The 27,178-nt window shown below is 39.1% G+C and overlaps 1 protein-coding gene and 1 long non-coding RNA gene across 5 annotated transcripts in view; one reads left to right on the forward strand and one right to left on the reverse strand.

The window, feature by feature from the left end:
* Positions 1 to 27,178, forward strand: part of RASSF6 (Ras association domain family member 6) — a 49,181-nt gene that overhangs the window by 18,695 nt on the left and 3,308 nt on the right. For 3 of the 4 annotated variants that reach the window (XM_027058192.2, XM_015080202.3, XM_053217255.1), the window contains 6 exons: positions 7,812 to 7,890; positions 12,046 to 12,185; positions 17,851 to 17,948; positions 19,389 to 19,573; positions 23,439 to 23,540; positions 23,885 to 23,936. In XM_027058192.2, the coding sequence (XP_026913993.1) occupies positions 7,812 to 7,890; positions 12,046 to 12,185; positions 17,851 to 17,948; positions 19,389 to 19,573; positions 23,439 to 23,540; positions 23,885 to 23,936 (656 nt within the window). Of the gene's footprint in view, positions 1 to 4,486; positions 4,641 to 7,811; positions 7,891 to 12,045; positions 12,186 to 17,850; positions 17,949 to 19,388; positions 19,574 to 23,438; positions 23,541 to 23,884; positions 23,937 to 27,178 lie in introns of all 4 variants that reach the window. The other variant, XM_027058194.2, reaches the window with a different exon arrangement.
* LOC113599148 (uncharacterized) lies at positions 12,418 to 19,137 on the reverse strand. The gene is made up of 3 exons (XR_003419875.2): positions 18,866 to 19,137; positions 13,570 to 13,649; positions 12,418 to 12,704 (listed from the first exon to the last, which is right to left on the reverse strand). It is a non-coding gene; the product is annotated as an uncharacterized LOC113599148 (long non-coding RNA).

The following is a 27,178-nucleotide window of genomic DNA, read 5'->3' on the forward strand; positions in this document are numbered from 1 at the left end:
TAATAAACATTTTTTAAAAAGACAAAACACTCAGCCAGAACAAGAAAACGGACTATTTCATCAAAGTGGAGGTGGTTTCAAGTCCTTACTTCGGTTTGGAATAGAAATAGAAGCATCAGTCCTGATTTGTGAGTAGTGTTAGGGCTGTGAACCAGAGGCCATATTTCGCTGTGTTTCCGGCCAAAGAAGACAGAGCACAGACTTCCCGCGTTCTTTCCTCCCTGTCCACAAACTGCTCGGGCTGCCCATAAGGGTTCAGCTGCTGCAAGTGACAGCAGAGAACAAGGTCTGACATGGAGGCAGCTCCTCGCAGCTGCCAACTAGAATATAGTAGGTTGTGACTTTTTTTTTAAATCTTTTTCATAAAAATCCTTGGAAGCCAAACCATAGAGGAAAAGGGAATAGATAAGTATCTTCCCTCGTCTGAGGCTGTTGGAAAACACGCCAGTGTGTTAATATATCAAATACTGAGATTTACCCTTATGAAAGGATTCTCTCAAAAATCCGCTATCAGATCTGGAGCACATTCCTGTTTCCTTCAGAAGCACCGGTATTCGAACAAATGGCACAGTCCTTTGCCTCTCCCTTCTTACCCCTCTTTTATGTCTTATCAACGCCCAGTGGCATTGTTCTGAGTAGCTAAAGCCCCTGTCTTCAAGGGTAGAGTTTTCATCCTCAAGAAAACACTTTGGGCATTTTTCTTCGTTTTGTTATCTACCAACTAGCCATCACTTCCAGTTTCTTTTTAATACTATGAAATTACTCCTTAATCTTTAACCCTTTTGCCCTTAGCTGAGTTCTAGGGGTTGAGGACCCGAGAGAAACTGACACGTCTATCCACTAATGGCTCCAGGGCCTTTTTACAGGCGTTATCAAGAAAAGATGAATGCCCAGAAAATACAAAAGTCACAATATGGCCAAAAGCAGTGAGGGGGAGTGTGGTGGAGGAGAGGCAGGTCTGGCTGTACTATCGTATTGATTAGATTACTAGTGGAGCTCAGGAAACTCCCAGGCCCTTTTTATTGTGGGTTGTCAGCACTGAAGAGGGAGTTAGGTCTTAGGATAGAACTGTTTGGGAGAACAAAGCAAACAAGTCAGGGGCACCATCATCCTGACCGCCAGCAACAATTACTGATATTTTAGCAGAATTACTAAAAATGTTAGGAGCCCTTCCTTTTCAAAAAGAGCAGCCTCCTCAAAGGAAGCCGGGAGAGGCAGACAAATTCAGAGGTCCCTGATCAGTTAGGGTTTGCATTTTTCCTGCAGTCAAATCAAAACAGCCCTCCTTCCTCTTCCCAACTTCTCTCTTTTCAAACTGTGGAATCCAATCCCTTCATTTGCAATGGAAATGTGAATAACCTACTTTGCCAGCTGAGGAAGGTCTCTATGCAAAGGTGGAAAGGTAGTCTTCCTTCTTCATTGAGCCAGGAGCTGAGGCTAAAGGCAAAAAAAAAGACCCAGAGCTGTAGCCGCTTATAGAACAGTTGCAGAAGTTTGCGATTTGAATTCCAGGATTCAAGTTGACAGTAATGAAGGATAAAGCGGGTTAAGAGAATTCTGCTTCTGCTTGCAGACATCATGCAGACATCAGTAACATGGAATGATGGGTTGTCTTGGCATAGGGCTTAATGATAAGTCTCCATTTATTCTTTTCTGTTGTCCTCCTATTTCCTGGTTCCACCTTTCCAAAAACATACAGGAGCTTATATATATATATATATATAAATTTTTTTTTAATGTTTATTTATTTTTTGAGAGAGAGACAGACAGCGTACAGGCAGGGGGCGGGGCAAAGAGAGAGAGGGAAACAGAATCTGAAGCAGGATCCAAGCTCTGAGCTGTCGGCACAGAGCCCGACACGGGGCTCGAACTCACAACCCCCGAGATCATAACCTGAGCCGAAGTTGGACGCTTAACAAACTGAGTCACTCAGGTGCCCCTATTTTATATTTTTGTTGGAAGTAAAATTATGACAACATTACAAATGCATTATGCACTTATTATACGAAATTTGGAAACTATACAGAACTATGACCCATAAAATAAGTCACAATCTTTTTTCCCAGAAAAATGGTCAATTTGTTACCTTTCCATGCTTAATTCATAACTATTTTATTAAAAACATATTAAGTTTTAAATTCAGTTTTGTAACCTAACATGAAATTGTTGATCTCATTGCTAGAATTTAACATTATGAACAAAATCCATGTGTGTTATGGGGAAAACTAAATGTGTAAGGCAGCAAGTTAGCATTTTTATTCTGCCTAAATTTTTCAACTCTTTGAAGATATTCTTTCAAATGATTTAGGCTCCTGTCCTTAAACATGGAAATATGCACAGCAGGATGTTGTTTCTAATACTGCTGTCACAATGCATTTCAGGGTCGGCCGGATCTGGAGCCTGGACACTTTTCAACAAGTCTCCAGGAGGCAGAAGTAACACAAAGTCAGGAAGCTCAGCCGTGGCCAAATATGCCTTTGGTGGCTGAGTTGGGTTGTATTTTTCTCTGGTTTAGTTTGTGTCACGTGTAGCCTCTGAAGTCTGTGTTGGGTTACATTGTACAACAGTGTTTCTCATTTGCCTTTATCAGGTCCAAACAGTCAGAATCACTTAGCAAAGAGGGGGCCAGGGTTTTTGGTTACCAGGAAAGGGATCGAATATCCACTTAATTACATTGCAAATCATTACTGAAACTAGAGAGAGAATTCTATTGCCACTAATATTTGACATCCATTCTGTCTATGGATGCAGGGCGTAACTCCGTTCCATCCGTCATGCTGTCCCACGTCCATGAATATTACACTTTTATAAGATCAAATAAAAATGGTTTCTTCCGGCCAGCTCAGTAGCATGATAAGATTGAGGAGCTCATTTCTTGCAAAGTCCATTATTCATGGCAGACGTCACTATGTGGGTAATTCCCATCTGCTGAGCAGCTGCAGTTCGGGCCACAAAGTACAAAGTTCACCTAAGCATTTTACAGTGAATTCTGGATCCACTGTTGCTCATAAAACCAACCTGGGGTCCTTAAAGGAACAGGAGCCTGGGGCCCTCCTATGCATTGTTCCCCTGCACCTGTCACCCCTGTATCAAGTCTCTCCTGCCTGGCACTCTTCACGAGCTGCAGTGAATAATTCTGGGTGTCCACCAGCAACTATCAAGATGTGATTTCTGCCCAGCCAGCACACGGTGCCAGCTTCCGTCTTGGGAAGCTTATGATCCTATGTCTTCATGTAGGTTGGAAGTCCAGTTTATACGGAAGTTTGCCATTCCTCAGTTTTGTAAAAACACTAATCCATATTATTTACTGTGTGGTTTAAAAAAAACACACACCTTGGGGCGCCTGGGTGGCTCAGTCGGTTAAGCGGCCGACTTCAGCTCAGGTCATGATCTCGCGGTCCGTGAGTTCGAGCCCCGCGTCGGGCTCTGTGCTGACAGCTCAGAGCCTGAAGCCTGTTTCAGATTCTGTGTCTCCCTCTCTCTGACCCTCCCCCATTCATGCTCTGTCTCTCTCTGTCTCAAAAAAATAAATAAACGTTAAAAAAATTAAAAAAAAAAAACAACACACACACCTTGTTATATATTATGATGCGGTATTTCATGTTCCAAAAAACCAAGCTCTCAGAAAGTCATTGTTTTAGGTATCAAACATAAACTGTATAGGCTATTCGATGTTTGTTTCTTGGGTATCTCTGTGACTTCTAAATATCACAAAATTGTAAACTGAGAAGATTGCATGTGGAATCTATTTCTTGCCACCCATTTTATAGCTTTGTTAGGGCAGCTGAATAGTTGCTAAGTGGTCTGATCTAGGCTGGGTGGGGAGCTTTTTTGGCGGCTGAGAGGAAAAGGTACACAGATGCCTGTTTCCTTTTTTGATGGGGGAAGGAAGGTCCATATGTGACATGTAAATGGACCTAGAAAAATCTATTATAATTACCATTGACAAGGCACAGAGTGTATTAAATCCCTGTCCCCTTTCCTGACTAGGGACTGCCTAGATAGCGCTTTAGTGATTAGATGTCCTAAATCATGTATAGGTCCCATCTAGACTTCAGACCCTTCTGTACATGCGGGACACTTGACCCCATTTCCATAGAACACAGCCTTGATCTTGCACCTCTATCCCAGTACTGTTTGCCAATAGTCCCAAACATCTTTCTGTTTCCATCTTGTCCTGAAATCTGTCTTCTGTAAGTTCCCTAGTGGCCCTTATCATCATGTCTTTCTTTTGCCTAGAACTTTCCGTAGCTGCCCCCTGCTGGCAGGGTGAATGTTAAGCTTCTTAAAATGGCTCACAAGGTTCCTGCCTGCTTCTTCAGCTATTCAATGCTCACCACTCCCCATTTACATGTTCTACCCTTAGAATCCCGGCACTCTGAGCTTCCTCCACAAAAACTGTGGAAATAGCTACATGTCCTTGTGAAAGGTATTTTTGCCTGGTAAGCTCCTCACACGCTTCATGTTTCATCCCTCCCTTCCGAAGTTCACTGTAGGAAGCATCTATCCTTGAAGCTCTCACCCATCCTCAGAATATGAATGAAACCCCTCGATGGAGCTCACACGGTGACTATATGACTGTATGAGAGAATGACCGTTCACTGTTGGAAGACACAGTTTGAATCAGTCCGCAGATACAGGTGATCAACTTGACAATAACTTCTTAAGCCCTTGTGCCTTCAGTGCCAACGCGTAAGATCACAATGTTGCAGGCTGGGTTTCATTACTACCAGCGTTCTGTTAGACCCACTGTTCCATCAGATGAGCAAAAGAATCATCTTCAAAAGTTCCTCTGGGAAGGGATATACAAATCAAATGTAATGGTGCTTTAATATTTGCAATGTATTCACTTTTGCTATAGTTGTTTACATAACTTGTGAGGTTTTGTGTTTGTTTGTTTGTTTGTTTGTTTTTGGTCTAATTCTTCACTTTATCCCAGAATCCTTCAAAGTCTCATTAATATTCGGTCAGAATGATCCTGCCTATGGTAAGAAAAATATGGATGACTTCTGTGGTGTTCAGCAACAGCCTATGTTATACTTGGGGAGGGGTGGAGGTTGGCTGACCCTCTCTGTAAAGGGCCAGATAATAAATATTTTAGGCTTTGTGGGTCATATGGTTTCTGTCACAACTATTCAACTCTGCATTTATAGCAGGAATGCAACCACAGACAAGAAGCAAGCAAATCAGCGTGACTACATTATAATAAAACTTTATTTATAAAAACAGACAAGCTAGGACCGCAGTTTGCTGACTCCCTGGGTCATCTGGAGACTTATTTCTGTAGAGGAAGATTTAGTCAGGTTCTGTTCAGGTACAGAAACATTTTCCAAGTGGCTTGTTCCCTGAGAATATCTTTCTAATTATACATGATTCTTAGGTAAATACTTTGAAGGATATTTGTACCATATCCTATTATACAATTTTATCAGAAACAGAAGCTGAGGGAATAAGATTATATAAAAATTCATTTGCCTTAATAACAACCCTCACAGCTCAGCATATCAGGAATTGCATCTCAAGTGAACCAGAAATTTCTATATGCTGCCCTAGCACTCAATAATGAGAGCTATAAAAAGTGTTCATGCTCCTCACCAGTACAATAATTTTTAGGAGACATCCCACAGTAATGACTCCAAGGGAATGAATCCCTTGTGTGTGCAATGATATTTAGAACAGAAATATTCATTAATGTTGAAATTCTAAAGTAACTCAGTTGGAAATGGAACCATAGCATGGAGGAATTCTGTAGAACTTTTTTTTTTATGTGGCAACTGAAGTGTATTGAACCTTGAAAATCTGTGTATTAAAGTTACAAAGTGAGGGGCGCCTAGGTGGCTCAGTTGGTTGAGTGTCCAACTTTGGCTCAGGTCATGATCTCCCTGTTCGTGAGTTCGAGCCCCCCCCCGTTGGGGGCTGTCAGAGCCTGGAGCCTGCTTCAGATTCTGTGTCTCCCTCTCTGTCTGCCCCTCCCCTGCTCACACTCTGTCTCTCTCAAAATAAATAAACATTAAAAAAATTTTTTTTAATAAAATAAAATTGCAAAGTCAGATGGAAAGAGTATGTCTACATGATATCAAGCATAAAAATCAATATACATGAATTCTGTCATTCAGCATTTAATAAATCTTTATTGAATAAGAGCCTACTCTGATCAAGTCTCTGTTCTAGCACTGGGAAGACAGTAATGAATAAAATAGACCAAAATTGCTGCCCTCATGGAGCCAATATTCTTATGGGAGGGAAACAGATATTGAACATTGAAGGAATTTTAACAAATGATATATTTGGAAATTTAATATGAGATTTCCCACCCCATCCCCCATAAAACTGTTTATGTAAAGATGTTTTTCCCCCTTTATTTGGCATGTTTCCAGTTTTAGGAATAAGAATTTCTCTGATCATTTCATTCAACCAGTGTTCATAGAGTTCTTACTATGTGCCAAACACTCTTCCAGGCACATGGAACGTAGCGCAAGCAAAATATACAAACACACCTATTCTCGTGGAGCTGCGGTCCGGTGAGAGAGACTGAATATAAGACAAATAAGTAAAATACGTGTAAGGTTAGATGGTGACTAAGGAGCAGAGATAAGAAAGCAGGATAGGAATGGAAGGAGAAGGCAAACCTTTAGATCAAGTGGTCAGGAAGGACTCCTTGTAAAAAGGACTTCTGAGTAAAACGTTAAAGAAAATGTGCTAACAGTGTGACAGTAGGGGTAGGGGAGGGGAGCTCATTCTAGACGGGGATGAGCAAGTGCAAAGGTCCTGAGGTGAGAATGTGTCTGACATATTCAAGGAATATTAGAGTCCAGCGGCTAGAGAGTGTAGTGAGTGAAGGAAAGAATAGTTGGAAATGGATCAAAGGGAAACAGAAGACCAAATCACATCTGGCCTTTTAAGTCACCAGAAGGCTATTGGCTTTTATTCTGAATAATGAAAAGATAATTGGAGAGGGGCACCTGGGTGACTCAGTCGGTTGAATATCCAGCTCTTGATTTCAACTCAGGTCGTGATCTCACAGTTTGTGAGTTCAAGTCCCACATCAGGCTCTGTGCTGACAGTGAGGAGCCTGCTTGGGATTCTCTCTCTCTCTCTTCCCATCCCCAGCTCTCACTGTCTCTCAAAATACATAAATAATCTTAAAAACATTTTTTAAAAGATACTGGAGAGTTTTGAGCCAAGGAGAGATGATTATGTTTGCACCAAAATAATACCTACTGTTACAACAGACTACAGAATCAGGGAGGCTTTTAGGAGACTGTTGCAGTAATCCAGGGATGAGAGGATGGCTTGGACCAGTAGGTTAGGTAGGGTAAGGATCTTAGGCTGTGGTGGCAGGGGAGAGGAGAGAAGAGTGTCAGGAACCAGTATTCCCACGAGCCCAGCTGCCTCACAGGAAAAGTAACTCGGGAGCAGCGACCATTCCTGAATGGTGACTATACCGCTGGTGGGAAACACAATGTCAGGCACATACTAGGTGCTTAATGTAGGCTGCTTAAATGTTGCAAAACCAAAAAGAAATGTGAAGCCAAATCTCTATTTTATGGCTGTGTCCTGTCAACCAACAGTCTTCTCACCACTTTCCCCTCATTTTCCCTCCTTTGGTGATTTATTTGTGAATTAGCCCCTCCAGCATTTGTCGATGTCCCAAGAAGACTTCCATTTTCAATGACCTGCATTAAGGTAAAACCACAGAACAGTAAGGATTCCATTGAGCCATTTCTATCTCATACCTATGCGAGCTGAATGAATATTATTGCCTTTTACTGTCCAAGGGCATGAGTATAACCAAATGTAACTTTTTTTAGGGAACAACTCAACTCTTTATTGAAGACCTATAACATTTTTTACGAGAACCAGAAAAACCTGCATATTTTATGTGGACAGGTAAGCCCATGAAACTAATGCAAAATACGGTTTAATTCACAGAAAGAAATTCCATAGAGGTTATATAAAGGAATCAGGATGGGTTGGAGTCTATAATCTAGCAGCACAAGTGGTCTGGAAAAACAGGTGAATCTTTGACTGGATCATGACTTTCGTATTTAGACTCTATCACCAAATCCCAGTCCTGGGACATGTGACCTTTTAAGCAGCTTTGGGGACGGGAAAAGCATTTAAAAATCATTTTAATGACCTGTTTACTTTCTAGTTTTAAAACAGTGTATGAATAGATTTTGAAACAGCAGTTCCACTAGAAAGCTATTATAATACTTTCTTGCAAATGTGCCAGAACAGATAGAGAAGGTGGTGTTATCCCGTGGTGACATCATTTGTAATGGAGAGAGTATCTTCAGTCCATACCCATGGGGGAATGCTCGAATAAATACGACACAGGCTGTAACATAGTTTGATTTGGTTGTTAAGATGAATCAGATTCCAATGACTGTGTACTATGGTATAATAACAAATTTTAAAATGTGAAAGAAACACTTCAGAAAAGTCCTGAATCTAGAAAGTGTTTTTAGGAGTGCAAACTGGCCTTAGACTTTTCCTTTCTTCCTTTTCTTCTCCTTCTTTGAATGCTTCGTTCTCCACAGATCTCTCCACTTAGCCTTGCATTCTAATGGGACTCGCTTCACATCATTACAGTATCTTCCTGGCCGTAAGGAACATTGGAATTTTGTACCTCCTATTAAAATCTTCACATTTGATGGTACAACATTGAGTTTAGGCCACTGTGATTTGGCTTAAAATTGCAGTTGAACACAGAGAAACTTACTAGCCACTCTGGCCTTTACTAGTGAAGTTAAATGATTTAGTTTGATTGAATATTTCAGTTACCTTCCCATACGTAATAGAAAAAGGAAATAACTAATCTCTTTACAAAGAAATGGGCCTAATTTTTAATTATTTCAATATCATCCTATATCCTAGGTCTCTAATCTATATCATTGTGAAGATAATTTAAGAAAAAATCCAAACTTTAAAAAAATGACTATTTATATTTTAGTTCAAGTTTCTACAAAGTTCACGATGTGAAGAAGTTTGTTTCCTTGAGGAAAATGTTCGAATTTTGATGTTATGAACATATAATGTGAGGCATGTTCTTCCCAATTCTGCAAATCAGTGTTCAATTTACCATACAAAAGTCATTTAATTTTTTTTAATTACGTGAAGTAAAGTCCACAGTGAGACTGTCAGATTGCTTAACCTTTCCAGCTTTACTCACTGGTCAATAAAGTGAGAGTCCAGAATTCTCAAAGCATTCTGACTGAATTTCAATAATAAACACCGTTAAAGGGGGCAATATGGAGGACGACATGTAGCTTTCTTAATCTCTGGTTAATTAAGCAAATATTGATTGCCTACCATGTGCCAGACACTGTTGTAAAAGCTGCAGATAAAGCAATGAAGAAATGGGACATAATATCCTGCCTCGATGGTTCTTACACCAGAGCACACCGACAAGAAACGAAATATGTAGTATATCAAATGGTAATAAGGGCCAGGGACAACAGCAAAGCAGGGACGAGAGCTCAGGGATCTAAGTGGGGAAGGGGAAGAGGAGCGTTTGACCAGAGACTGTGAAAGATGTGAAGAAACAAACCTTGCAGAAGCCTCTGGGACGCACATTCGGGCAGAGACAGCAGCCCCAACAAGGGGCCGGAGCTGAGCTAGTGTCGTTGAAGTACAGCAGAGAAGCCAGGGGAGCAGAAAGCTTGTGGGAATGGGGAATTAGTAGACGATGCAGCTAGAGAGATAACTGCGGAGGAAAGCACCAGAGCGTCTGGGTCTTTAGATCATTGTGAAGACCGGAGCGTGTACTTGGAATGAGATGGAAAGCCACTGGGGAGTTTTGGGCAGAACAGTGACATTATCTGAAAGGATTCACTTTACAAGAATCTCTCTAGCTATGGGGAATATATGAAAGGCCAAGAGAAGAATGAGAAAGAAAACTCCTGCAGTAATCCAGGCAAACAATGAAATGGCATGGACCAGAACCATGGTAGTGGATACAGTGAGTATAGTAGTCACGTTAGGGATATATTTTCAAGGTGGAGCTCATAGGATTTGCTACTGCATCGGATGTTGAGTACAAAAGAAAGATTAAAGATGACTCTAAAATTCCTGGACTGAGCAACTGGAAGGATAAGGCTGCTATTTACCCAGATGGGAACAGAATGACTTGGAGAGGAAAATATTCATGGGAGAAAGATCAAGAGTTAATTAGGAGCATCTTAAGTTTGATGTCAGGAAGGCAGTCAGACGATTGGAGTTTAGGGGGAAGGTTTGGGCTAGAAATATAAAGTTGGAAGCTATTAGTTTAGAGATGGCATATAAGGATCTTCGAGACTGCCAAGGATACGGGTATAGATCTAGAAGAGAAGAAGCCTAAGGATTTAGACAATGAGATTAAATTAGTGTAAACAAGCCTTCGGTGACATATTTAGTTCATCTATAAAGAGATGCTTTGTGAAATTAAAAAAAATATTCTTGTATTCCTGGGACACCTGGGTGGCTCAGTTGGTTGAGCATCTGACTCTTGGTTTTAGTTCAGGTCATGATCTCACAGTTCTGAGATCAAGCCCCACATCGGGCTGGGCGCTGTGCATGGAGCCTGCTTAAGATTCTCTCTTTCCCTCTGCCCCTCCCCTGCTCATGGGCTCATGTGAACTCTTCCTCTCTGTCTCAAAAAGAAATATTCTGATACTCCTTACATGAGAAAACCTAACGTTATCTGATAACAGTTGGAGTGTTTCTTCTTGAAAGCAAGAATGCGATCATCTCAGAAGAGCATTATTCTGTGAGTTTTTGATGTAGGGATCAGTTGAAGTATAATTAAACAAAGAAGGGATGCTATACATCGGTAACTAAAAGTAGGACCCGCATCGTGTGCTGCCATTTCAAAGACTAAATTATGTTTGGTTGTTCAAAACAACTGATGGGTATCCTGACCTCTCAGTAATCTGAAATGTGAACTCAAAAGCGGGAGAAAGAGCATAACTTTGTTTCAGGAGTGACTCTGAAGTTAGTTTATCAGCCCAAGAAATAATAAGCAACAACATTTATGAAGCGCTTATTAAATATCAGGTCCTATGAGTTAGGGACTATAATGATGTCCATTCTTCAGAAGCAGCAGGCTTAACTGTGTTCAGCATCTTGTCTAAGGTCACCCAGTGAGGAAGTGACAGAGCCCAGGTTCAAACACAGGTCTATCCAGTTCCAGAGTCTGGAGTGTTCATTACACTCTCAAATAACAAGTCCTTTACATTTTCTGATAATTGATTTTTCATAAGAACAGTAGTTATTGGATGTTATAGTAATTATTGGATGGTTGGAATGTGATTTTTCTTGGTTTCTGTATTTTTTGAAACCATTTTTTATGTTATCATTTCTGTAATGATAACATTATTTTAATAGCAGAAAGACTTTTACATATACAAGCGAAAAATAGATTAGAAAATATATTCTATGCGACTATGCTTTGGCATTAATATTTACACCCACAGAAAAAGTAAGTGTTCACAGTGCGTGTTTGCATGGAATTTCCTTCTTTTGTTACATTTCCAACTTAAAAATTAGTCAAATGCTATTGATTTTTTCAAATATGTAATTTCTGTTATACATTTTACACTGTTTTTCATACATTTCTAACTCATTCTGCATAATAATTTCGTGAGTTAAAAATTTCCTGTTCAGAAATGAGCAAATAGCCACTAAATCTCTGAAGAGCTATTCTTCTGATTTCTAGTTTAGTATAGTTTTCAATTCTGCCTTAATTTTACGTTGAATAGAATTAACCTTCTACCTCATTGAAGAATCCTCGAGTTCAGAAAGCATTTTAACATGCTCTGCCCTCTGGTGGGCATATCATTACCATTATGACTTTACTGGTTAGAGCTGTTTTCAAAAATAAAAGAATGTTTCCAAAATTGAATTATTTTGAGGATAAATTGAAAAGCCAAACAACCCTATCGGGGAATTTCTTTTTATCTATTAAAATGGCTTATAGACTCGATCTCTCCATTTTCAGTTAAAAGATTAACCTTCTATAAATAACACAAAAACAATGTTTGAGATGATTGGTTTCTTCTGCAGACAGAAGATGGCAAACTAATTGTTGAAGGAATGTTGGACATTTTCTGGGGAGTAAAACGGCCTATACAGCTAAAAATACAAGATGAGAAACAAATCCCTTCTTTTACTAGGTTGAAATCACCAGATGTCTTTCCCAAAAGGTAAGCTATCTTTCACTTTTTTTTTTAATGTTTATTTATTTTTGAGAGAGAGAGAAAGAGAGAGACAGAGTACAAACGGGTGGGCGGGGGGGGGGGGGGGTGTTGCGCAGAGAGAAAGGGAGGCACACAATCCGAAGCAGGCTCCAGGCTCTGAGCTGTCAGCACAGAGCCCGACGAGGAACTCAAACTCACAAACAGCGAGATCATGACCTAAGCTGAAGTCAGACGCTTAACCGACGTAGCCACCCAGGCACCCCTATCTTTCACATTTTAACTCCTTAGAAGATCATCCTCATATTGACTTACATTTATTGTGTGCACTCTTAAAGATGGGAGCTCTAAAGCTTCTAACACTATCTCATTTAATCCCCAGCAATTCTGTGAAGTAGGTGTTCAGAACCCAGAGCTCTAAGGGTTTAGGTAATTTGTGCAAGATGTCCAATTACCATGTAGCAGGACTGGGCTGAACCTCAGGTCTACCTCTCTGCTGTGTTGTTTCTCTCCTGGAAGATTGCATTCCTTCGTTAGAAAAGACAAATTTCATTAGCCCGTTAGCCTGGCCTTGTCACCAAAAGGGGAGATAAAATTTAAATTTCTCTTTTCCTTGGAACAGAGGGCTCTTCCTGCTTTCTAGAAAGGAGATTTAATTATGCTCCACCTGATTGTCCTGATCTTGTTCAACAGGGCACAACAAAGTGCAGTTGGAGCTCAGTAACAACGTGAGACAGTTCTCTGTGTGGGTTTATGCAACTGTACCTTGAATACATTAAGTTGGGCTGATTTTTTTCATTATCGTTTGCAATTTTTAGAAAAATAAATACTCTGAGAAGGACTCGTGCATGTAATTTTTTTTCTTTTTTTCTTCCTTCCTCCCCACTTTCCCTCCTTTTTAATCCTTAACTTTCTGACTCCTCCCCCTGTTGTGCGTCTGTGGGAGGACCAAGCCTTCTCTCCCATCCTGCCATCTATAACTGGATGGGCTGCGGTTCTAGGAAGAGAGGATGGAAAGGGAGCTGCCAGGACCTTTTCCTCAATCTGATCTTGGGCTATAAGCAAGGAAAACCAAGGATCGCCTTGAGGGAAGCCCCACTTTTTCTCTGGACGCCCCGCTATGATTTGCACCTTGCCAATGTTCTCAAACATGATCCAGCAGTTCTGAACATTTCCTAATTCCCTACACATGCCATGCAGTCTCTTACTTTCCTGACTCCTGGAAAGTCTACTTGCATTTCAACATCGTTTGCCTGACTCCCCTCTCTCAGTCCTAAGAGACTCTGGTCAGGTAACACATTCTCCAGAAAGCCTTTTTCTGACCCTTCAGTCTCTCCTAGGTGCACTGGCAGTTTTTCAAAACACGCCGTTAATTGTGTTTTTATGCACCCACCTCGTGCTCTGGCCTGTGAGCTTTTTCAGGGTACGGAGCATGCCTTATTCGTCTGTTATTTGGGGTGCGTAGCAGTGTGCCTGGAATGAAGAGAGTCGAAATACAAAATTGAATAAAGCCCCCATGATCCTGGTAGCTACATCACCTCTGCTCTGTTGTGAAAACTGCCTCTGTCTACCACTTCTGACTAGTCTCCCATCCAGGCTAAGGGCTGCCCATGGGCGAAGGGTCCAGCATTTGTGGAAGAGCGGAAGGGGGACCACAGACTTGGGCAGCCTAATGAAGCCCTGCAACCCTCTCCTTCAGGTCCTTAGGTGACCGATGGGGCTGATGATTCTAAGTGACTAGGAGCATCCTTTAAAAGGAGAAATTACCCCTGGGCTCTGCTTTTAGATAACTGCACAAGAAATGAGTTTGGCAAAATTAGCTATCATTAGTCATATTGCCGAAAAACTCATTGCAAAGTTCTCTGAGCAGCCAGCTGCTTTTGATGCAATTTAATTATTTGAGTCATGAAAACTTAATAAGTATGGCACATTAAGGGAAGATGTCAAGGAGATACAGTAAGGTACTCGTATTACCACATTGTCTTTTTTTTTTTTTAAATAGCTACCCCCAAGATATTTTTAATTTTTTCAAATTAAAATTCAAAACACTTGTTCCTAAAAATCCTCACTGTGGGGAAAAGTTTCAAGAGCCCAGGTAGACAAAGTGATATTGATGCCTGTCCATACACTGTGGCAGATTAAAAGTTAATATTTTCACGATGTGCCTTCCATGGACACCAACTGTGGTTTTCATTGTTTATCAGCACATTGCTGTGAACCAAAGACGAATTACTTCCCTTAGTTTAAAGTTGAGAAAGAATTCCCTAGAAAACTTTGCTTGCCCTTTACCACAGTAATGAAACTTACCAGGAGAACATATGAAGTGAAGGGCACACTTGTGGTGTATCAGATCTTTCTGGAGGTTGAGAATTATCAGAAAGAGATCCTACTCCTCTCACACTCAAAAGCAAGATTAGATTGTCACGATTCATTAGCCAAGAATCCTCCGTGGGAAGCAGCTGAACATTCAGCGGGAAGGTGCATATAATTTGGAGTGGCTGTTCCTTGGCCTCTGTTCCCTAGTGGGGTGCAAAACCACCTAAGGTCCTGTCTTTGTTTCAGTCTGGTCCTAGACACCTTCACTCTGGTTGCCATCCTTAAGGGTAGCATTCATTTAAATTCTAAGCCTTGAATGAAATCATATAAAGAAAGGGACTAGGGGCACCTGGGTGGCCTAGTAGCTTAAGTGTCCAGCTCTTGATTTTGGCTTCAGATATGATCCCAAGTATGGTGAGATTGAGCCCTGCATCAGGCTCTGCACTGATAGTGTGGAGCCTGCCTGGGATTCTCTCTCTCTTTCTCTCTCTGCCCCTCCCATGTGTGCACATGTGGTTGCTCTCTCTCAAAATAAATAAACATTCAAAAAATAAAATAAAAGGAACTATTCCCTCACTCTGTAACCCTCCTCAACTCTCCTTTCTCATACTGGGTTTCTGTGTGCAGAACTTTTTAATTTTTTTTTTAAGTTTTACTTATTTATTTTGAGAGAGAGAGAGAGGGAGAGAGTCCCAGGCAGGCTCCACAGAGTGCGGAGCCTGACTCGGGGCTTGAACTCATAAATGGTGAGATCAAGACCAGAGCCAAAAACCAAGAGTCAGATGCTCAATCGTCTGAGCCACCCAGGAGCCCCTGTGTGCAGAACTTCTACCTCTGGTCTCACATGGTCACTCATGTGGTATCTTCAGTGGGTGTATGTAGAATAAAGGACGGGTGTGGAAGTTGTGTACTCGGCTGCAGGAAGGGCTGTGATCTTGTCTTTCTGTTCACCCATTGAGAGAATCATCAGTTTGTCATGCTAGTTTGTTTTAATTATCTTAGAAATGAGTCACACTGAGTCAGCTTAAGGGGAGTGGTAGAAGCTTAAATATAAATCAGTCTGTTTGAACTGTGACCCCTTATGATCCTTTATGGAAACAATTCTGTGGGAAGTACTTTGATCTCTCATATCTGGTCCAAGTATTTTGTTTTGAAATTTTTTCAAAACCTAAAACAAAACAAAACAAAACCACCAAGCCTTCTTGAGGTTATGTTTACTTGCACTAGTTTTCAGTGCTGTTTTTAATCTTTCTAAAATCAGCTTTCGCACATTTTGTACAAATCATGACAGAATGACATAAAGAGCAGAAACTGGACAGGTGTACATTTGAATAACATTTATAGTGTAGGTTTTTTTTTTTCTCCCAACGCAGGTAGAAAAATAACCACATCCCATTTGTCTATCAAATTACTACCTCCTTTTTTATTTTGCAACTCATTTGAAAACTTGCCCACAGTTCAAATTTACCAACGTATACATCCTGAAGCATGATCAGGGCAATGCTAACAGTCTTGTGCTTGAGCAAGTTAAACTATTTGATGTTGCATAAAGTTCCACCTAGTTTTCTTTGAACGACTCCGGGTTAACTGCCCTCAAGCGTAGCCATGTGCACAGTTGCACATGGGTGACTCTTCAAATTACACAATCCAGAGCTCAAAATTGGTGTTTTCTGCTAAGATGGGTAGAGAGGGGAAAGGGCCAGACACTCATATATGGAGGCATGTTTGGCCCCTGTATTTGTGTGATGCCACTAAACTGTAAGAAAGTGAGGACAAGTGTCCAGTCTACCAAGATTACCAAGGATCTATAGAATACCACTGGCCAGGCACTCTTGGGCTTTCTCATCTTCCCCCGTATGAAATAGCATCAGGCTGCCTTGCCGTTTTAGTTTCTGCTTTTTATTGATATTGGGCTTTTCCCATGACTACCACTCTTTCTGTGATAATAGCATCTGCTTCCTCTTGATAATTAATTTCCTAGCGATTGGGGAAGATGAGCAATTTTATCTACCGTAAGAATAACTTGAATCTGAGTCAGGACCTGAAGAGGTTTCCCTTGGGTTAGTTATTATTACCTGTAGTTCTTGGACTTTTCTTACATGTGTTTTAACTGGCTATGTTCTGGATAGTAGAGCTTACTGAAAAATTAACTAACAAATATGTTAAGATTACCTTATTTACATTATAAGACTATTATGAGACTCAAATGACATAAAAGTTGTAAAAAGACATGAAAAGAATTCAAAGATCAAGGAGAAAATACTCGTGTTTGTCATATTCACCACCACTAGTCTGAATAAGCATTTTTTGTTATTGTTGCCACCAGTGACATTCGGATAGAAGCAATGTTACAAATGTCACATTTGGATAGAGCATATGCCACCACTTACAGTCTTTGGTCATAAGGAAAACAGACATTATGGAAGAGATTTTTAGTAAGAATAAGACCAATCCCAGCAATAACAGTATCCATTAACCTAGAGAAACCCAAGAATATCTTGGATCCCTAATGATTCTTCACCCATCATGAAATGGATACAGGTGACTCTGATGACGAAGACAATGAAAATGATAACTTTGAACACATACTGAGTGCTTACTCTGTATTGGGCACTATTTCAAGAATTTTACACAAATTAACCCACTTAATCTTCTCAGCAACCTCACACTGTTATCATCCCCATCTTATAGATAAGGACACAGAGAAGTGACGTGGCTAAGACCAGATAAATGAAGTAAAAGTGACTGTTGGTCCAGCTGGTAAAAATAAGTAGCTGCCCAGTTTTATGTATTGTAATTATTAGAATGCATTGAAAATTGTTAGTGTCCTATATATAAATCATGTTTTAGAAAAGAAGCTTCCTATACACTTTCCTCCTTTGTAAATTGCATTCTTAGTGGTAAAGAGCCTTAAAGGTAGGCACCACATCTTATTGAGAGCCACTCTACCCAAAAATGCTTTGAATGCAATAGGAACTCAAAGCATGTTGGCAGAATGAACAGTTTTATATCTAAACTCTCCTAAGAGCATTGTAAGGTATCTGTGTAATGATGGATTATGTTGGTTTCCACTAATTCCATTTGCATACACACATTTTAGAGAATCTATATAACCTTGTGTTTCAGGGTTTACTCAATTATTATATCAGATCTGCTCAAAATCAGTACAGGAATTATTTAAAATACCCACTGACCATTCCGGTATAAATATAATTTTAATAATATCATAAAATTGTTATAATTTAGGATATGCCTACCATAGTCCCTCAGTATCATATTAATACTCTAAATCTGAAAATCATCATAAGGCTTATTATGAATAGAATTGATGCCATTTACAAGATTTATTACTTTTCAGGGGAATGACACGCTGGGGGGAATTTGATGATCTTTACCGTATTAGTGAGCTGGACAGAACCCAGATTCCAGCATCTAAAGGAACAGATTCCCAAGAAGGTCAGTATCAAACTTTTATTAATGGAGAGACATTTTTTATGTAAATCACGAATCCTAAACGTTTCTCTGAAATTTAACAGTTTACACACCACTATTTAATAAAACTCTTATGTTAAAAATATCTCTTAGGATCATACTAATTTAAGTCACTACAGTGCTCATGTGATGTTTAAGAACTTTACTACATAAAAATACGATGATTTTTAAAATTACATCAAGTCACTTAGATTTACTAGGTTAGGGAAAGCTAATGGTTTGAATAAACTTGTATACATAAAATTCTTTAGTATTTTTCCCAAAGTTGGGATCATTTATTATACTCAGCAGCTTTTTATATCAGACCAAGCCCCTCACATTAAATTCTACATCTTTTTAGAAGCTGAATGTCTTAGTTAATGGATATTTGCGTGACAACACTTCCCAGAAAGAGGCAAATATACTGGAGTCAATATATTTAATTGACTCCAGTATACTGGAGTCAATATATTTAATTGACTCCAGTATATTGTTGTTGACAATTGTCAACAACATTGTAATTGTATATTGTACATTACATTGTATATTGTAATTGACTCTAGTTGTTTCAAGCATTTATTTGAAAAAGAGAAATCAACTTGAACATCAAATGAATTCATATCAAACATGACAAACCAATGGTAAATGGCAGCTCCTATGGCATGTGACATCAGTAGTCATAATGATGATGTGATAGTTGTAATATTACTAGCTGTCATTTACTGAGACTCTGATAAGTGTCTGGTATGATGTCATATATCTCACATAGATTTGGTTTTCATATAATATGTAGAGATACAAGGAGGAGCTGATGACTGGGGTTGGGAGCAGAGTTCATGTTTCTGGGGTGGCCATCTTACCAAGCTGACTTCAGACTGAAAATAGTACCCTGCCGACATTACCTTCATGAATGTACCAACAACTTCCAAGGTTGAGTTATTTTTTCCAAACGTTTCTCAAGTCAGTCTTCTCTGCTGTCTCTGTAGCAACCCATATTCAATAACAACCATGATACTCCTTCCAGGATTCCCTTATTTTTGTGTGATGGCCCTTGGCATCTTTTATATTAGGGTCCTTCCAGTTAGCCCTTTGAAAACACTCATCTAAACCCAAGGGAATTCTGATTTCTAATTCTAAATTCTAAGGGAATTCTATGGTGTCTTGGCACCAGAGATACCACAAAAACCTAGTTGCAAAAGCACCAATGCTAGAAGAAAATGAAATCTCCCATGCCTATGGGTTGGTACTCTAATTACAATAGAAACTTCTTTAAAATCCCAAGGTTAAATGGAATACTATTTCTCACTGTTTGAAGCATTATAGTTCACTGCTTAGCTGCATATTTACTTATTAAATACATATACAAATTCACCCAAAGAGGTAGGCAGCTAAATGATATGGCCTTATAATCTTTATTCTTCCTAGATTATTTATCTTATCCCAGTAGCACTCTGAAGGCTTATGCAGATGAAGAGCCAGAATCCCCATTGCTCTATCGCACCATGAGTGAAGCAACCCTGGTGAGAAAAAGGATGAAGCCTCCAATGATGGACAGAAAAGACAGACAGAAGCATAGGGCCTCTATTAATGGGCACTTCTATAACCATGAAGTGAGTTTTGATTCCGCTAATGTCATTTGAAAATGATGTCTATTTTTTTTTTAATTTTTTTTAACATTTTATTTATTTTTGAGACAGGGAGAGACAGAGCATGAACAGGGGAGGGTCAGAGAGAGAGGGAGACACAGAATCTGAAACAGGCTCCGGGCTCCGAACTGTCAGCACAGAGCCCGACGTGGGGCTCGAACTCACGGACCGCGAGATCATGACCTGAGCCGAAGTCGGCCGCTTAACTGACTGAGCCACCCAGGCGCCCCCGAAAATGATGTCTATTTTAACAACACCGCTCAATTCAACTTACAATTAAAATAGTACTAATAAAATAGTGGTAGTGTATTTAATATTTATTGGGTACACTCTATGTGTTAGGTGTTAAACTGTTTTAAATTGGATTTTGATGGATTATTTCATCAATCACTAAAACAATTCTATGAAACAGGTACCATTATTTTCCCTACCTTACGTGAGTCAACTGAGGTTCACAGCGGTTAAGCAGTTTGTCTTAGGTCACACTACTTTTAAGTAGCAGATCGGAACTTGAAACCAGCTTTGTCTGACTCCAGAACCCGTTATTAACCACCGTGATGAATGAGCCCTATCTAAGTGGCAGGTTCTGTACCAAACACTGGGGATCTGAAGATGATTCCGATGATGCCTCTGCCAGCATGGAGTTCAGGTGTTGGGCAAAGAAATCAGTAATCGACAAATGGCATTAGAATAATGTAAATGCTACGATGGAGATTGGTTCAAAGTACATTTGAACATTAACATTTAAATAGAGGGGAAAAAACTCCATAGACCTATTATTCCAATAAATCAAACTTCTCATTTTGTCACATCTCCTTCCAGGTCTTGTACATATACACATATTTTTTTATGCAAGCATTTTTATGCAAGGATTAGTTGTTTATAATTTTTATTCTGATATAATTTTTATTCTGATTTTTCACTTAATGTGTTAAATTTATGTGTTTCTTTTCCACAGTTTTTGTAAGACATTTCACTTTGCCGGAGGTAGGCAATGTGTCGTCTTTTTTTTTTTTTTTTTTTAACTCAAATTTTTCATTGTCTGGTACTTCAGCAATTATTCATCCATTCATTTAATAAATACTTAAAAAGCACTTGCTCTGTGCCAGGTACCGTTCTGAGCCCTTTCATACAAAATGTTAACTCATTCATCGTAAGCTTTTTTCCTGTAGGGCTTTCTACCTTATTCCTTCCTCTACCCTTGGGAGCATATCCACGGTGTGCCTTTGGAGACTGGTGGGGAGAAACCTCCTTCGTGAATTCTTTGTTCAAATTAGATATCTTACTGGCTCAAGCATTTACCCTTAGCCATTAAGTAATTTTGACAATCCCCCATAGATGTGCAATGACCAATTGTCCTGGTTTCTATTTCTCAGAATCACACCGTGTCATCATCTTGTGGGGTGATTTGTGTTAAAGAAGGCTGTGAAAGCCACATTGTTCCAAATGAGCGGCTTCCAGATGGGACCCCTGTACTAAGAATGAAATTGGCACTAAGTTGGCAGCACGGTGTAGTGGCTAAATGCTTGGGTGCCGGAGCTTGACAACCTGATTTCAAATTCTTGCTGAGCAAAGTTTAAAGCTACCTCCATCTCTTAGCCTTTATCATTCCTACTTTACAAGGTTGTTGATGGGACTAAATGGAATAAGGGGAGCTAAGCACTTAGCACAGCATCTGGCACAAAGGAAGAACTCAATTTACATTAGCTTTATTGTCGTTCGTTAAAAGAGATCAAGCTACACTTATTTCATACAGATGCCAGTCGCTGCATTGTAATAACTAGCAGGAAAAAAAAAACCCCAAAAAACATTCTATCCATGGATGGGCAGTGAGAGGCATCTAGGAGTTTAAGTTGATAGAGTCATAGATGTGTTTTTATATCATGATACCCCACGATAACACCAATATTGTTAGGACACGAATAACACTCATTTCAGAGGGTTAGATTATGATATTGTATATAAGTTATGACTATTGACTTGACCTGTGGTATATTTCTATCCGTGCACTAAGGATAGATGATTTTATTTCATTATGTGTATTGGCCAACAAAACTAAGCTAAAACTCTGAAAAACATGATTCCAAATTCATTGTATGTTGGTACTTTAGATGGGCTCTTGGGGTCATCTAGTCCCACTCTCTTATTTTACAAATGAAATCCTTGAGGCCTCTTTAGGCCTCAATGTGAAGTGAGTTGACAAAGTTGGAGTTAGAAGACACTACGATCCAGTTCTCCTAAATCCTAATCTAGTGCCGTTGCCAAACTCCATAAAGATTCTTCTTATAAACAACATCAAGCCACATATGTAACATATCCTTGCCTTAGTGCCAGATGAACGTATGGCTCTCCAGGGCTCCACAGAACTCATAAGCACTGGTCTTATGTGTCACAGAGTGATTCATCAATGCCTCACAACATCCATGAACATTGAATTTTCTCATACTTAGCAAGAGTTTATTCCAGACAGCCTCCATATATCTACTTTGAAAAATTATTTCCATATCCATATTTCTACTCACACAAGTGCTGTGCATATATGCACTTTAATGTTTATTTTGACACTTATTTACTGGTTTCCCAATATAAGGCTCATCTATCTAACATTCCATTGAGCCACCCAGAACCCACCCATCTCCATGTCTGCTGAACCCACCACCCCCCTCTTCTAGAGTCTTGGAACACTATTAATATTAGGTTTTATTTGTTCTTAGTTATAGTTAATTTATTTTAAATATTTGAACCACATTGAAGAATGGTATGATTATCTAGTGAAAATGTTTTGAACATCCTCAAATGATGTCTTACCTAACTTAATTCTAGAAACAATGTAAAGTTGCTTAAAAGGATGCATAGTATCCAACAACAAAGAAAGCAAACACAAGAAAACAAAACTTTTAAATTGGTGATTTGTGATTTTTCTTTCTTTGCCCGTAAGAAGGCCAGTTTCACCAGATGCTCAATATCACTCATCATTGGGGAACTACAAATCAAAACCACATTGAGATACCCCCTCACACTGGTCAGAGTGACTAAAATTAACAACTCAGGAAACAACAGATGCTGGCGAGGATGTGGAGAAACGGGAACCGTCTTGCACTGTTGGTGGCAATGCAACCTGGTGCAGCTGCTCTGGAAAACAGTGCGAAGGTTCCTCAAAAAATTAAAAATAGAACTACCTTACAACCCAACAATAGCACTACTAGGAATTCATCCAAAGGATACAGGAGTGCTGATTCACAGGGGCACATGTACCCCAATGTTCATAACAATGCTTTCAACAATAGACAAATTATGGAAAGAGCCCAAACTTCCACTAACTGATTAATGGATAAAGATGTTGTACACACACACACACACACACATACACACACACACACAAACACACAATGGAATACTACTCATCAATCAAAAAGAATGAACTGGAGGATATTATGCTAAGTGAAATAAGTCAGTCAGAAAAAGACAGATATCATATGTTTCACTCTCAATTTGAGAAACTTAGATGGCCATAAAGGGAAGGGAAGGAAAAGTAAGTTACAGAGAGGGAGGCAAACCAAAAAGACTCTTAAATACAGAGAACAAACTGAGGGTTGATGGGGGTGAGGGGTGGCCAAGACTATACTGTGTACACTGTGTGTTAGCTAACTTGACAATAAAGTAATATAATATAATATAATATAATATAATATAATATAATATAAGGCTCCTCAAAAAAGAAGTAGGAGAAGGAGAAGGAGAAGGAGGCCAGTTTCACCATATTGATTCTTGTTAGTTTGATGTAAGTTTCAGAATTTCCATGGCAATATTTTGTTGTTGTTGTTTCTAGACATCAATTTTCACTCCAGCCTTTGGATCAGAAACTAAAGTCAGAATAAACAGTAATATGAGAACTGAAGAAGTAATTGAGCAACTTCTCCAAAAATTTAAGGTAATCTTTATCACTAAACTGAGCTATAACTGTCTTGTATAAGTTAACTATAGGTACATAAATGTACTCTTCTGAAAAAGACCTATGAACATGTACATCTAAATTAAATGGTTCGTTTCCGAAGAATTCTTTCTTACGAATAATACCTTTTCATAATTGGGCCTTGAGAGATTATATTATTCTCTCAACAGGGAGCAGAAAAGGATTCTTGTCTAAAAGTGTATAACAAAACTGAGGAAAAAGATACAGATTTGGGGTCTGGCTGGCTCAGAAAACATCTGCCAATGACCAATCAATCAAATATGAAAGAATTCATGTCTGCTTATTTTTTTTTCCATTGACAGATTGAAAATAGTGCCCAGGATTTCGCACTTTACATTATTTTTGCAACAGGAGGTAAGTGTGATGCCTCTTTTTACACGATTCCAGTATGTTATAGTTTTCTGCCCACAGGGGAGGCCCAAGAGCAGCTAACCCTCTTTCTGTGGAAGAAAGGGAAGGAAGGGAAGAAGAAGAAAAGTGGGAAGGGTATTTTAGAAGGTTATTCATATTGCACAGTTTCAGAGGAAGATAACCTACGAATAAGATATCCTAGAAGAGTTTATAATACAAAAGAGTTTGCTTTTTGGCCAGACATCAAATTTCCTGAATGGCAGTCAGTGCCTGGGAGAGTCTATGGAGAGTTCCAAAGAATTGTTACACACTGAAGTCCTTGACTTCTGGACCTCTTTCTTTTTGGCTTTCCCTTCTCCTTCTAGCTCTTACTGCAGTCATCAATGCATACCATTTGTCTCTGATCTTGTTATTACCTCTTTCTTACACAGTGTCTGACACACTGTAGGAGCGTTCTCTCTTCCTCAGTAGAGAAAAATATGCAGAAGTTGGTGGTAGGGAGTAAAAGGTTAGCATTGGGAAGAGGCTCTATGTGGGGTGTTGGGAACAGGATGGAAGAGAGATTAGAGAAAAATCTAAGGCAATAGTGAAATGATCTTTTTGAAAACTCTTAAGTTGAAAAAAATTATATATTAAATTGTAGAAATATCTCCAGTTAGAGTTTAAGTGTCAGAATGTTTGAGCTGGAAATTGAACAGAATAAAATAATACATTTTGATACCAGGACAACTGTAAGAAAATGGAAGTCGGATCTTCAAACATATACAAAATTAAAGTCCTTATTAATTTAAAGCTTAAATGTAAGAAATATAATATAAAGTGTAAAAATTCTAAGGGTGTGTGTATATATTAATATTCTAATTGTTTAGGAAAAAACTAAAAGGTATAAAATAAAAAGCAGAGACAAGGGTGCCTGGGTGGCTCCGTTGGTTAAGCATCCGACTTCAGCTCTGGTCATGATCTCACAGCTCATGGGTTCGAGCCCCACGTCAGGCTCTGTGCTGATAGCTCAGAGCCTGGAGTCTGCTTCAGATTCTGTGTCTCCCTCTCTCCTCTGACCCTCCCCCACTCACACTCTGTCTCTCTCTCTCTCAAAAATAAATAAAATGTTTAAAATTTTTAAATAAATAAAAAGCAGAGACAGACTTATAAAAATGTAAAAGATAGAAATAGCAAATTACGAAAAATATCAGATAAAAATTTAATACGTATAATATCAAATAGTTCTTGCAAAGTGACAACAAAAAGACAACTCAATGAAAATAGAACCCACAACGCAATATTATCTCACATTTATTGGATTGGCGAAATGTTTTTGAAGGATTCTACCTATGTGTGGTGTGGTGAAGGGTAAAAGGGTATTTTCATGCAGTTTTGGTGAAAATATGGCTGTCTTTACTTTTTTGGAACTCATTCTAACAATATTATTAAAATTTACAGTATAAGTACCCTTTAACCTGGCAATGCCGCAGCTGAGAATCTATTCCACAAAACTAAAAGGACTAGTACCTATAGATTTATGTGCAAGGCTATTTATAATGACAAAAATTTAAAGACAAAGTCACCTATCACAGAAGAATGATTGAATAAGTGGTTATGCAGCCATTGAATGGAATGTGTCAGATTATACCAGTTAAATGGAGGGGATTCCATAATATATATTACATGAAAGATGCAACATGACTAAAAATGTATATCATATGATCCCATTTTTCTAGAGGAATTACAAACCCCTATTTAAATATAGGGGTATATATGATCATATGATCAGGAAGAAAGGTATGAAATGATAAATATGAAGTCACTGAAACCACTTACCCCGTTAGGGGGTCAGGACAATGCAAGAAAGAGGATGGAAGGAGGAGGAGCACAGAAGGAAAAACAAAAACAACAAGTAAATCATTTTTTTTTAAATATGTCTGCGATAAAAACAGCAAGTATGACATGACCACCTGTACGTATTGTGTGTTTGTGTGTGTGCATAAAGAGATATACGAAGGGTTGGCCACACAGAGGGTAAGGCTGATTGTCTCAGGGTTCTGGGATTCCAGGTGATTTTTACTTTCTGCCTTTTGCTTTTCCCCATAGTTTCAATTACAGTAGCATACGTGGTTTTTTAAGACTTTACTGGGGAAGGGGCACCCAGGTGGCTCAGTCAGTTACGTGTCCCTCCGACTCCTGCTCAGGTCTTGATCTAGTGGTTTTTGAGTTTGAGCCCCACGTCGCACTCCCTCTGACACGTTGGAGCCTGCTTCGGATTATGTGTCTCCCTCTCTCCACCCCCTCCCCACTTGCTCTCTGTCTGTCTCTCTCTCTCAAAAATAAAACATCAAAAAAAAATTTTTTTTAAACTTTATTGAGGAATAATCGGGAATAATTGACAAATATAATTGCTATATTGAAAGTACAATGTGATGATCTGATACACATATACATTATGGGATGATTACCAAGATCAAGATAATTAACATATCCTCACATCACATAATTAAGGCTTTTTGGGTATGTGTGAGAATGCTTACGATCTACTCTCAGCAACTATCAAATGTACAATACCATACTATTAACTCTGGTCACCAAGCTGGAGATTAAATCCTCAGAACTTATTTACATAATAACTGAAAATTTGTACATACATCCCCCTCGTGTCTCTCCCTGATAGCATGAATTATTTTTATAATTAGAAAAAAAATGTTTATTTTCACCACAGAACTGTAGTTCGTTAAAACTTTATCTGTGAAAATCATGTTTTATTTTGTTTTTCGTGTCAAAAATGCTTGCACACAAAATCCAGAACAGAAGATAACCCTAAGTAGCACCTTTTAGGGATCAGGAACAGAGAGAAGAATGGAACCTATAGCACCTATTTAGGTATTAATCTGGAAAATAAAGGCAGGTGCATTTTAACACCTCGCATCTACTAAGCCCAGGATCTATAACAGTGTTTTCCAAATTCTAGTGCACTTCAGGATTACCTGAGAAGTTCATTTAAAATACAGACTCCCAAACCCATCCAGATCTAGGAACAGTCTGGGAATATGTATTTCTTAATAATTATCCCAGAAGCAAATTCATGAAGCAAGAAACCTTGCTCTGGAATATTAAGAACACAACAAACAGCGGAGGCAGTTATACCACATGTAGAGGTCAGAAGAGGATTCTAGTATGTTAAGATGAGCTAAATTACCGGGGCTGTAGCCTTGCCTCAGAAATGCAGAGGAATTAAAACAATGAACTCTGACTCT

Source organism: Acinonyx jubatus, chromosome B1, assembly GCF_027475565.1.
Source record: "Acinonyx jubatus isolate Ajub_Pintada_27869175 chromosome B1, VMU_Ajub_asm_v1.0, whole genome shotgun sequence".
NCBI classification, from domain to species: domain Eukaryota; kingdom Metazoa; phylum Chordata; class Mammalia; order Carnivora; family Felidae; genus Acinonyx; species Acinonyx jubatus.